This window comes from Macadamia integrifolia, chromosome 12 (assembly GCF_013358625.1).
Source record: "Macadamia integrifolia cultivar HAES 741 chromosome 12, SCU_Mint_v3, whole genome shotgun sequence".
In the NCBI taxonomy this organism is placed as follows: Eukaryota; Viridiplantae; Streptophyta; class Magnoliopsida; order Proteales; family Proteaceae; genus Macadamia; species Macadamia integrifolia.
In genome coordinates, this window is record NC_056568.1 from 1,089,331 (window position 1) to 1,103,168 (window position 13,838).

At 37.5% G+C, this 13,838-nt stretch overlaps 1 protein-coding gene across 3 annotated transcripts in view; it reads right to left on the reverse strand.

Moving 5' to 3' along the window:
- The window catches only part of LOC122057826, a 48,118-nt gene that overhangs the window by 29,258 nt on the left and 5,022 nt on the right, over positions 1-13,838 (reverse strand). For all 3 annotated transcript variants that reach the window (XM_042620130.1, XM_042620128.1, XM_042620129.1), the window contains exons 3-7: positions 9,177-9,227; positions 6,783-7,298; positions 6,439-6,690; positions 4,138-4,203; positions 265-444 (exon numbers count right to left, since the gene is read on the reverse strand). In XM_042620130.1, the coding sequence (XP_042476064.1) occupies positions 265-444; positions 4,138-4,203; positions 6,439-6,690; positions 6,783-7,298; positions 9,177-9,227 (1,065 nt within the window). The remainder of the gene's footprint in view (positions 1-264; positions 445-4,137; positions 4,204-6,438; positions 6,691-6,782; positions 7,299-9,176; positions 9,228-13,838) is intronic.

Here is a 13,838-nt window from a genome sequence, read left to right on the forward strand (position 1 = left end):
GGGGGGGGGGTGGTGGGGGGTGGGTCTGAGCATTATCCAAGTGTTAACTGAGTCTAGCATGTAAAGCTAATCAAGTTAAGATTATACATAAATTATGCATGTTCAACCATTTAAATGTGGACACACAAACACAAACATGTATGTCATCTATATATGCATGGTTACATACCATGTAGTCTGTTTAAGATGATATGAGTTACTACATGATAGTCATTCAAAAATATAAAGCGCAAACTTAAAAGAAGAAGCATCTGGAGAGCATACATGTCGATAACAAGTTTTATAAGGACACTGACTGCAACATCCATTGAAGGCTTTCCAGTATTATAACTTAGTCTGGATGACACCAGGATCGGATTCACATTTGGTAAAGAAGTCTCAGAGCAAACTGCAGCTATAACCTCACATACTTCAGCGTCGTTCAATCGTAAAGGTTGCTGTTCACTGGTACACAACAAAAAGTTTGGTGAGAAAGAGAGAGGGAGAGAGCTTAATTATGCCAACTAAATAATTGACATACAAATTCTTGGTATAGAAGCAGAAGCAGCATCTTTTAATATTTATTAATGATTCTCTTTAACAATAATGGTTCATTTAATAATATTTCCGAACAAGTTCCTGAATGGCAAGCCTAAAATTTATTTTATTGATGATAGTGACGATCTCGCTGAGATCTTGCTAATATCTCTCTTTTCAGATTTTCCTAGACAAGATAACAGGCGAGACACAAAATCAACCATATCTCAAGATCTCAACCTCATCTCATCGAGAAACAGCCCAGAACTCCCCTCTCTCGCTACACTTTGAAAGAAAAAACACATTGTTGATGGGATTTTGGTGCTTTTGCTTGCCAAGCTTCATTCCTACACTACATGTAATATATCTACGTGTGTTATGTAATATGCACTGTACCTGTGTAATTATGTGGCTTATCTTATGTCATTTCAATGTATGTGAACGTGACTCATCAGTCAATAGTCATCAATGTTAAATGTTGAACAATTAAGTAATTATCTATGATGTCTTTTAAATTCTTAATTCTCACGAGTATTGACACTTTTTAAATTGATTATATGTGTTCTAACTTCTAAAAGTATTAGATGTTGTGTCATGTGTGAAATATGGATTGTGGAATAGACAATCCATAGAGCATACTAGCCTAGGGTCCGAAGAGTTGGAGACTACTTACACAGGGTACGAAGTCAAGGTATCATTTTATGTTTGATTTTTAAAAAATTGATATTTCCACAGTGTTTAGAAGGCCTAAAATAAGATAAATGGTAAGCTTCAGGGGCTACAAAGACCATATGGCCACCAAGACCAACCACCGAGTCGACGGGGAAAAAATGCAAGATCTTAGTGAGATCTCACCAAATCTCTCTTTGTTGGCTTAGCAAGATTAGGGGCACGAGATATTAAATCTTAAATCAGAGTTCCAAGTCCAAGAAAAGGACATAAGAACTAGGAGCACATACTCCAACAAATAAATGTGAATCCAAATATTATGAAGCCAAAAGAAGTTCAGAGAACTGCCACAGGAAGCTGTTAGTTAATACAAGGCAAAAGCAAATAAAAGATAGAATTTAATAACAGGAGTTCTACTGCCGCAGGAAACTGTTAGTTAATACAATATTTAAGCAAGTAAAATTGTATGCTTTGGTGGCAAATTCTAGACACTGGCACAAGCAAATAAAAGATAAAATTTAATAACAGGAGTTCTAACTCGCAAATTTCAAAACTCAGACATGGAAAATGACGAACCTTCCAGATGTATAAATACAAAAGAGATGAAGTTGAACTGTAAGTCCAATGTAATGGCCTTTATTATTCCTTTCATGATAAAATCAAAAGATTGAAAGAAACATCTCGACAGGAAGGAATAACAAAGCTCTTGTCACCTTCGTTATCAATTTCATTTTGGTTCTGGAATTTTTGGCTTAATTTTCAGTTTGCTGGGTGGACCCATATGTTCTGGATACCTTTTTTATTATTATTATTTGGAATTCCAAAATTTTAAGATACTTTTCTCCTTTTCTGAAAAAAAAAAAAAAAAAAAAGGGGATTTTCAATGGAATCCCGATTTTAGCCGAAACATAATCCCAACCTTTTTCTATATAACTAGCCCAACCTAGGCCACTTAATTAGGGCTAAGGTTACAAAGCCATCCCACTTCTGATAAGTCTACTACAAACCTAGGGCCAATATTAGCTACCCATTTTTTTTAGCATTTCATCTAGGTCCCTAGATCATTATGCCTGCCAACACAAAATTTACAACTAAGCTTGTCATACTTCATATCAGGGAACTCTAGGTTCTTTACATGATATCGAAAGGGTGGGAGAAAAGCTGACATAGCATGGAAATTTTTAATATTTGTCAAAGCAATGAAGTTCTCCAACTTGTAAGTATACCAACAGATGGAGAATGCCATTGTAGTTAGACATTTGGTTTTATTCATTCTTTCTTTTTTTTCTTTTGGTGTGGAGGGTGGGGGGGGGGGGACACAATTGGATCAATGTTCAACGATGTTTCGAGTGTTGAAGGATCAGGAAGGCAATCACATGAAAATTTTAAATGGCCAACTCAAAAAAAGCCTCATACAGAGGCATCTGAAGATTCCGTTATATCTGACTTTCTTATATTTATTTTTCTTCTGGTACTTTTTTGGGGGGTGTCGTAGTTGGAAGGGGGAAGGTTTTATTTTCTTTTGAGGATGTTGTGTAGTCTGGCATTGGCTTGTTGTAAGGTGCTTATGATGCAGATGCCTTGGCTTGGCTGGACCGGACTGACCCATTATGGAGGCCTAAGCCAAAACAAAACCAACCCAAACTGAAATTCTGGTCTGGCCAGGGTTGGTAGTTGATATTTAAGAAAGCAAATACATAGGATTTCCTTTGCAATTAAGTTTGTTTCTATTTTAGATTAGTTTCCAACTTTTAATTTTATGTGAGGATTTTTTCTCTTTATATTGCTATAATCGATAATGGAGTTTTCAGTTTTTGGAATGAAATAATTTGAACGACTGGTTAAATGGCTGATAACTGTGATTGTATGTGATCCCCTGCTTTTCTTCTTCTTCTTCTTCTTCTTCCTTATATTCTTCATCTTCCTCTGTTATTCTTCTTCTTCTTCTTCTTCTTTTCTCTTTCCTGGTTGTAGTCCTTTTCTCTGTTACTGTGCAGTAGTTGCAGTCCCAAACAAGGGGGTCGATCTCACTCGTTCTTGAACTATTTGGACTGAGATTTTAGTAGAGGGTTTTCCTTCCCTAGGCGACCCTAGTCCTAGAATCTCGTCTCCACAGGGTCGTTCTATCACGAGGTTTGAGACCTGGTTCAGATCTGGTTCTGTGCCTTGCGTTGGAATCAGTTGCAGGTGAAGTTAGTTGCTGCTGGCAGAGTTCATCCTTACCACTGACTTGTGCATCTGATAGGGTGGGAAGCTTCGACATTATTCTTGAATTCGCAGGACCACTAGAAGAGCCCTCGAAGGGGTTAGTGGGCTCGAACCAGAATTGCCTCCCGCCTCCATTATTGAGCGCAAGGTTGATGACAACCTAAAACTAGGACTTTTGGTCAAGGGTTGGTATTCACAATTCTTTTCCAAAGTTGCCCTTACCTTTGTTTACTGTAACCACATCATCCTTTACTTCTGTTGCTGCCTAATTTATCCCCCTAAATATTTATTAATTCCCTTTAAGTCCCTCCTAAATAGCTCAGTAACAATCTGTTTATTTACAACTCTGCCATTCACCTTTATAACTTCTGTTTATTTACAATATTGCCACTGCATTTTGGGTTATTGAGTACTCCTATTTGAGTGGGCCATTATGCAAACCGAACAGGGTTTTCTCAAGCCCCAGTTCTGCATTAGCTTATTGCTCTTTTTTTCTAAGGGATCCCTTTCTAATTCTTTGTTCTTTCTAATTTTAATAAAATTTATTTGGCAGTGATCATCAAATAAAAGAAAAAAGGTAATAACAAGGGAAGGGACAAAGTAATTAATGTATTTGCAAAGGTAGAGCTATCATTTGGGCAATCACTGCATATTATACCACATACTAGAATAAGTTCCAGATTACGATTGGAGGAACTACTTCCCCAATTTCAACCAAAAAATAAAAGACTACTTCCACAATACCTGTAGTGCCGGTATTGGAAAAGAGGTCGAGCACGTGGTCGAAAGGTGCTGACTGGGGTATCCTCCCTGCAAATTGAGAACAGCAAACTTCAAACCAAGATATTTACATCTTCAAAGCTTTTAAGGTATCAAAATGTGTACCCAGCTCAACAACTTAAGATACATAAGCATCGCATGTGCATCAGGTGTGACATGAATGAAGTACCAAAGATGCTGACAGAAGTCCGTCCAGTATTTTTATCATTAGTAACGAGATATAAGACAACATAGATAGAAAAAATACTCAAATGTTTTTGATAGGCATGTTATACACTTAAGCGTTGGTGAGACATCCATGAAATGCCAAAGAAACTGATCCAAAAGTTCATCCAGTATACCATAAACTATATTTCAAACATATATGCCGTGGCATCTCTGCAAAGTGGGGGTACGACTGCGTACATTATGACCCTCCACAGACCACACGGTGGCGGGAGCCTCGTGCACTGGGTATGCCCTTTACATTTTCCACAGTGTCAAGCTGATACTAGGCATTGGAGGTGGGGAAAAATCAATGTACTGCCTAGGTGTCACTTAGGTGACAAAGGCACCCTTCCAGCAAAGGCCCCTGGGTGCCTAGGCATCACCTAGGTGATGCCTTGAAAACTATATTTCAATTATAGAATTAGCTCATCTATATAAAAAGAGGTATCTCAAAATAGATTGAGCTCATCTACATAAACAGTATTAAACAAAGCATTCAGAGAAGCTTTTAAACACCAAAACTACACAGAAGAATGGATGGATGACAACAATAGTCACTGGCACACAATAACAACATACAAGAGAACTGAGATCCTGTCTCAGAAAAATTACACAGCCTAAAAAGCATGTTTGATACAGGATATCCAACTTCAACTCAGTTCTCTCATCCAACTCAGTTCATACGAAGACAGCACACTATCAAAGAAAATGTTCTTCATAATAAAAGAAGATCTACCCCTAAAATATTTTTAAGACCTCTCTTAATTCCATCCATGCCATCCTCTTGTTCTCCACATCTTAAACAGATTAGATGATCATTTTTTCAAAGCCGCTGTTTTTCCTACAGTATGTACCAAAGCTGACTTCCTCATGAAGTCATGATTTGCATTACCAAGGCTCCAAGGGCACAACTCTGTAACTGTTGGATCATCAGCGTATGGATGTGAGGTGGATCAGAGTATAACTTTAAAAAATCAATAAGCATCATGACAATGATGATCTTAATGGCAGCAGCAGTAGTAGCTAGCTGTGCAATGCAGAATTCTATCCAAATATCATTATCAGGCAAAAGGTTCTTTGCATGGGATGTGAAGGAATCCATCCCATGATGGTCCACTTAGCTGTGCCAGTGCAAGGATTATGTGGCAATTCCCTTGAATTTAAGCCATATAATTCAACCTTTTTTTCATTATAGATTGTAATCCAACCATTTTTGAAAGGATGTTTGACACTTTTTAATGGATTTGCAAGGCTTCATTTCACCATGTGGCACACGTCATTAGTGCTGAAAGCCTGAAACTTGGCATGTGAGCAGGTGATCCTGTGCCCTTCTTAACATTAACATTCAACCCATCGTTTTATGATAATTATTGCAATTCATATAGATACTTTATGAATCGTTTATCCTAATACACTGGCTAATTTGTGACACAATTTGCATCTCAATATTGATTTTTTATAACAGCTATTAAGCTCAACTTAACTACCATAAAGATTTGGTAAACAGTCGCAGTGTCAATATCCATTGTTATCAAAATTAATATTTGATATGTATTAAAAGTAGACGATGAATAATTCATAATGGAACCATAAAATAGTAGAAGTCATTCATTTCATTTGTATTTCAAAATAATCTTGTTTGGTTTCTTTCTCATCAGTCAATCTTTCAGGTGACAAGAAATACAATCACAGTACTGATAGTACACAAACTGGTGAGGCTAAAAGCCTAAAACAATAGTTTTATTAATAAATTAAATCTGAAAACAGATTTCACATCCTTAATAATTGAGATACATACTAGAGGTCATGAGTTCAACTCTCCTAAGCGGCCTATCTAGAAAAAAAAAATTGAGATATAATAAAAGATAGACAAAATATCCTTTTCACATACATCAATTCAGGCTGATGGATATTCACAAGAATAACAACTCAGCCTTATGCCAACTAAATGAGGTCAGCTACATTGATCAGTGCAAGAACAGAATTGGCAGATAGATATTCACATTTAAAAAAAAGGAAGATGGAGCAACCCAATAATATGGAGTAGGAAGAACATGCCAAATTGAGTAAGGGTCAGTTTTTGAGCGTTTAGATTCAGCAATTGCCCTCAAGTGAGAATGAGCTGAAGCCACATTAGTGGCAGTTGTGACTGTTGAAGGCCTCAATACTTGATCAATATCAGGTACATCTTGAGTGTGTGTCCAAGGTTTCGTCTTCATTTTAGCCCCCACATCCCCAACAAGTAGAGCCGCGGCACCAACTTCAAGGAAATCATGCGAACTTACATCTTGGGTCCTTGCAATGCCATCTCTGTATTTTGGAGGAGTGAAGCAACATCACTATGCAAACAAAATTCAGGGCCACTACAAGCAAAATCAAATGTAAATTGCAGAGTTCATTACCTTTCTGCCATGACTAGTGATGATTGCTTTTCTCCAAGCCACCGCCATTTAAAGGCATCCACAGAAATGTAGTCAATATCTTCCCAACCATCAACACTTTCAAGATTTGACAAGTTTGAAGAATATAAACTGGATGCTTCTTTTGTCTCAGGAGATTCCCTGCTACTGGCAACCATAGGATTTAATTGGGAATTAAAGGATCTGCTCAAGAAAGAAGACAATGTTGGGAGTGACTGTTTTGATGCAGTGGAGGGCCCAGAAAAAACTGCTGGTTGGAATGACCTTCTTGGAAGATGTCGAGCCACAAGAGACCGAACATAATTTAATGACTTCACAAGTGCGCCAGATGCAAAGCTAGATGCTGGCAAAGCATTCCCAGAGGCTGATGCTCCAGAGTGTTGAGTAAATGATTTTGACCACGGTGATACTCTTCGGTTTGTGCTAGGATCACACTCGTAGATTGAATTTACACAAAAAAGATCAATCTGCATCAAAGTCTGCTCATGGGGTACATATCTGCAACGGGGAGGGGAAGAGAACGTCATAAGATTTAACAACAAATTTTAAAGGTAATTATTTTTATTTTATGGAATAATCATGTCAAGATGGAAAGTAACCTTCATCCCTCCGTCCATGGGCACAAATCCAAATGGGTCAAAAGACAATCAAATCTATAGGCTCTGACAAGCCCACAGATGAGAAATTGCAGGTCGAACACACACCAGGACAGACTAATCAATTCCTTGTATGGTTACTTGGGTAATTTCTGAACCAATATACAATTTTTATGAATATCCACAAGCAAAGATTATCATTGGCTATAATCATCATAAGGTAACAGATTAACTCGTGGCCCATTATATTCCCATACCCAGCTGATCAGGTTGAATAACAGATCGAGATGTCATATGTTGGACCATCAATTGCAGTCCTCAACCTCCCACATCTGTGCTGGCTACATGCAGGAGAAATGCATAATTTCTACCCTAGCATAAATATCTATTTTCTTATGTTCTGAATTTCTACAGGACCTGCCACCAAATATAAGGAAATCAGTGGCAATACATTCCTCCCACCCCAGCATGACTGGATGAGTATATCTTCTTTCTTCTCAGGCTACAGAAGCCCTGCCACATGAAACACATTAAGATTCAGTTGTTCCATTACCAATCTAACTCACAAGAATGGGTAGGGGGGGTGACGTAGATGGGAGAGCCTTTCAGACCAGCCAGGTTGGTTCAATCCTGTTATGGTTTCTTTTGGCTCAATCATTCCCATCAAACCAAGCCCAGATCTGGTTTCAGATTTGCCTTCTTTCTCTCCATCGATCCAGCATCAGCACAACTGCCTTCCCCTCCATCAAGCAGCTTCCTTTTCTCATCATTTTGTCCTCAAGTGAAGTTTCTAGAAGACCAGCCAGCTCAGCAATTGATTGAAGATATCACAGCTTCCTAGAAGTCCTCAAGCTGCCTATCAATTCAACAAGGAAAATATATTGTTCCTACTTTTCTTCTTACTGAGACAGCAAGTCTGTTTCCTTATTTAGGCTTCTTAAAAAAAGATATCAGTTTCTATTTTATTTCCATAAATTAGTTTCTTTTATGGATTCTTTTTAAACAAAGTTGTTAGTCTCTAATTTTTTATTGGTTGGAAGTCAAATTAGAAGTCTTATATCAGTTGAGGGGTTTTTTTCCCCCCCTGGTAACCAGCTGTAAGGCTATTTAAACATCCATTGATTGTAATTGGGATCAGATCTGAATTCATAAAATTAATGATGTTATCTTCATAGCTGAGAGAGTCTACTTGAGAGGGTGGGATGCCCAACCCAAACCCCCATTCTTATTCTCTTTCTCGCCCTCCATCAATTCTGTTTTCTGTTTCTTTCTTTATTTCTGTTAAAACTGTTGAGTTGAGAGGTTCTTAGGATATGGTTAAGTCACTTACAAGGCTAAAAACCTCAGTTGGTTAGAAGGACAAGACAACCCTGTGGCAGCTTCTTGAAGGAGTTTTCAGGACAGAACTGTGATCCAACATAACTTCCTGATCAGGGTTCAGTTCCTACCCATATGTTGGGGTATTTCTCAGCACCCTAAAGGAGTCCCTTGACCAGAAGACAGCAGCCAAAAGAGCTCTGTAACTGCTGTTCTTGGAAATCTCTAGAACAGGAAAATGTAGACACTTGACAGTAGGATGGACAGCAGAACCATCAGTTCGATGATTTCTACATTGGATGGTTCACTAGTGAAAAGTAAAAAATGGGCATGGTAACCATTGAGATAGTAAAGATGGTTTATGCATTAAATTGCTATGTTCAATAAGTATAGTGGATCTTTTCATGTATCTAAAACATCACAACTAATAAGAACAAAGAATTTTACTGCCAGCAGAACTTACCGAAGAAGATATCGCTTCAGAAGTGCCACACATCTTGCAACAACAGCAGGGCTAGTGCAAATAATAATTCGCATTAGAATAGAAAACAATAATATCAATCAAACAACACTCAACATAACTCTACAATGAAAAACATGGAATTGATGTTTGTGCAGGTTAAAAAACCATAACATGCATTTATAGGAAATAAACATCCCCAGAAAAAGTATGAAAACAATCAACTTTAATTGTTGGTCTTGACAACCATATTCACTGAGATATCTTATCTGCTTCAAGCAATGTTACACAACCAAAATACAATTAATCTAGTATTTTGAACTGCTAACCCTTTGAAACAAGGCTGCTGGCTGCATGCTAACTTGTATTGTATGTCAAGCAACATTTGAAGTAGCTATCACAGATCTTTATTGATATTTAAAGTGAATAAACAAGAAAGATTTCCATCAATAAATATGTAACATAAGAAGAATAAGATAAATATCACTTTGGATCAAAAGAATTTTAGGTAGCATCATAGTTGTCAAGGTGACCCAAGGAGGTGGAGGGGTGCCCAATGCACCCAAGTGTTATTTTTATTTCCCTCTTTTTCTAACATTATTTCGTATGCTATATATACCTTATATCATAAAAAATCAACATTACGCCACATCAAGTCATCAAAAATCAACATTAAGCCACATCAAATAATAAAAAAATCAACACCAAGTCACATCAAGTCATCAAAAATCAACATTTAGAGAAATGTTATTGTTCTCTAATAAGTTTGACTGGTCAAATGATTTTATTTTTACATAAGACTTTTTGTGTTAGGTAGAAATACAAAACCAACTTTCCAATAAATCCAAGATTGCTTTAATGTGATTTATATTAAAGGAGTTATGTTCTGGTCAAAGCTTATTTGGTTTGCATGAATGTTGTTTAATTCACCCTGAATGGAAATAAACTTTTAAACATCAAAACAAAAGATTATTTTACAGGTCTTTTGGTTTTTAGTAATGTTTTATCACAATAAGATTTATAAAATTTTTAGATTTAAGAAACACCATAGCATTTGAAAGTTGAAATCACTCCTACAACAAAAAAAATAGCTTTTATTCTTGAGCTGTAGAGTTGAGTTTTTATTCTTTCTGAATTTTACTTTTCAACTATTTTTATTAGATTCATTTGGGAGGTGTTTGCTTATTTATGAATAATATCTTAAGTAAGCATATTTGGTATGAATTACTGTCAACCCTGGTTTAATAACATTTCGAGCCCATACTTCGTACTAAAATAGCGTTGGCACTAAGGCATCGCCTAGACCCAAAAAGAATACCTGAATGCTAAGGCAGCATGATGCCTTGACAACCATGAGTACCATAACTTAAATATATTGTTAAAGTACCTAGGTACAAAGTATCTAGTAGATTCTATGTGTAAAAGGTAGGATAAGGATTGTGACTCATCCTTAACTAGCATCCCATATTTGCAACCCCTTCTCATATTATAAATAAAGCTGATTTGTATCAAATCTGACAAGCCAAATAATTCTCTCATAATTCAACTTGGTATCAAAGCAGGGAGGTCAAGTGTTCGACTCTGAGGAAGTGCATCGAAAGATTTCTCCCGACATTTCTTCTCCATCAGTGGCCCATGAAGGAAATGCCACATGAGCTTCATGTGCAAGGACCATGGGGTCTCGGCCTGCATGTGTGGGGGAGTGTTAATTTATACATTAACATTGCCCTTCCCTAAAGTTCGAGCTTTTAAATGAAATGGTAACGACACAGTAGCGAATATAGGAATCTTATACTCCAACAATGGCAATCTCCAACAAGGAATTTACTTGATTTCACTCATTTCTTACTATGATCCGTTCCCAGTTTGATGCCAAGGTTCAGATCTATATTGATGCTAGCTTTCGCCAATATCTTGATGACCAAGGTATTCTTTTCTAGTTCTCTTGTGTTCGCATTTTGGAACATAATTGTATCCATGAGCGGAAGAACCATCACCTTCTGCATGTTACTCGTTCCCCTTTATTTACCATGAAGTTCCCAAATTTATTGGGGGGATGCTATCCTCACTACAAACATATCTCATCAACAAGGTTCCCTCCAATGTTTTAGATTTTCATACCCCTGTTAGTCATCTCCCAAATCCCTCCCCTGCCTCTCATTTAACCCATAGTCCTCTCCCTCACTGTCTAAACTTGATCCCCACGCCTTCCGTTGTATCTTCATTAGTTACTCAACTTCCCAGAAGGGCTACAAGTGCTACCATCCTCCCTCTCGACACCTCTTTTTTACCACAGATGTTACCTTCCATGAGTTAGAACCTTATTATCAGTCACCTCTTGAAGGGGAGAATTGTTGGGGAAACCACATTCCGTATTGGTTTTGATGATAAAAAACAAGTGATATTCTAATGGTAATCTACCTAGTGTCAGGTGAAGGACCAATGACATGTTGCTTGACCTCAAGACAAAGAGCATGTAGCCAATGAACCACAAAGAAGAAGCTGAAGAATTGAAGATACGGATACAAGAAGAGGCTGAAGATTAGAAGACTTTTAGAATAGGTTGTAACAATACACATTGCACGCACTACACTCATAACGCATGCATTGGATTAACTCTAGGAGGAACCTATGACAAAGGCCCTTAAGTGTGTTGACCGTGCCTAGACCAAACACTGAGGTTATCTTAGTTATTCAAATTAGCATTGTTAAGAAATGGACTTAACTAGAAAAATGTGGACAATCGAGTTGTGAGACCACCACAACTTGAATCAAGCCAATTGGGCCTCTTATGAAAAAGATATGGTCAATTGAACAACTGCCAGACAATTAAAACACAAAATAGAGGTCTACTGGTAACTACTGCCAGGATCCGGTAATTACCAGTAGAGCTCTGTGAATAGGGAGCATATCAAACATAGACCAACAGAGGCCATCCAATAACTACCGGAAATCTATCTGGTTAACCGGATTGCTCCCGGATGGTTTCAGCCAATGTCCAACGACTAGTTTTTCAAATCCTAACGGATCTTTTTGTCCAACGGTCACCTGATCCATCCTATCGGTAATTACCGATAGAGGAAAAATATGCCCGTTAAGGCTAATTTCTTTCCCAAAATTGGTGATTCTCCTACACAATTTGAAATCAACCTTCATCCATATAAATACCCCACTAATGGATTCATTAATTAACAATAAACTGAGAATTTACAATCATATTCAAAATCCATTCAATGAGAATCAAGTATTTCTATTGAGTTCAATTGTTGTGGTCAAATCCAATTTCCAAGAACTCATAGTTGTGTGGAAGTCTCCATTACCTTTCATATACAAAGGGAGACTACTAAAGTGCATTCTTTTAATTATTTTATATTCATTGCACGCACCGCACGTGATAACTCGAAAAACTCTATTCCACTTTATCTTTCATTTACATTTGTCTAGACTATACTTAGGCTAGTGTAGGATTCTCTTGTCCTTATAAGAGTGTAAGGTGTCTCTCTACCTTAAAGGGGATTGTAAAGGTGCCTCTCTACCTGTAAAGGAGATTGTAAGGATTCTCTTATCCTTAAAAGATTATGTAAAAGTTTTCCTCCCTACCTACTATACTGAAAGGGAAGAGCAAGTGGAATACCTTACAAGAGGATCTTGTAGGGAGTGGACTAGACTCAGGTTGAGTCGAACCACTATAAATCTTGGTCTTGTGTGGTTGTGAATTTTATTTATTCCGTATTTTATATTTTGCAATCACACTTGGGATACGTAATTCGAAAAGATTTAAATTTCCATTACCATAACCTATTCACCCCCCCTCTAGGTTATTTCAAGAATGTCATGCCAAAACTTCCTTCAAGTTCGTTTGCTATTGACATTGTCCATCTCAAGGGGGAGCAGCCTCTCCTAGATAGTAGTAAGGGGGAGAATATTCCCAAGAAGGACTCGCTCACATATTCTCGCAGGAAGAAACAGCCTACGAACGACCTGCCAAATTCATCAGTCCTCCTAGATTCACCTCCTTCATCTTAGTCAGGTAATACGGATCCTCCAATTGATGTTGATACTATTAATAATCCTATTACTATTAGAAAAGGGGTTAGGACATGTACTAAACATCCCATTTCTAACATTGAATGATTTTTTTTCCTTTTGGGGGACAAAGGAGGAGAACCCCTAGAGAGAAGAAGAAGCTCACATCCCTATAAACTCTTGGATATAGGGAAGGCCTAGGAATTTCCACAACCTCCACCCGGGTAATCAACAGTACCTTCAATAAAATACATGAAATCATGCCAATTACCAAGAGTTGAACGATGTGCTCCATGGATCAATGCCTATAATAAAAGAATTTTCACTGTAACCATGTGTGTTGCCGATTACCAAACACCCATGTGTGTTGCCGATTACCAAACACTTCATGCCTATTACCAAGGTTGAACAATATGCCGCACTGTTTATTTTAGGAAGTAATGTAATGGGGAAGTGATTGTATATAACTTTTACATGGCAGTATGCAAGGCCTGTCCTGCTTGTTAAGGGACTTCTCTACCCCTATTTAGGTTTGTCTAAAGGGGGTGGGTGAAGTTGCCTCTTTTTGTAATTCTTTTTCTTATTCAATATACAAAGTTACCTATCAAAAAAAAAAAAAAAAAAAGGTTGAAAAATCAG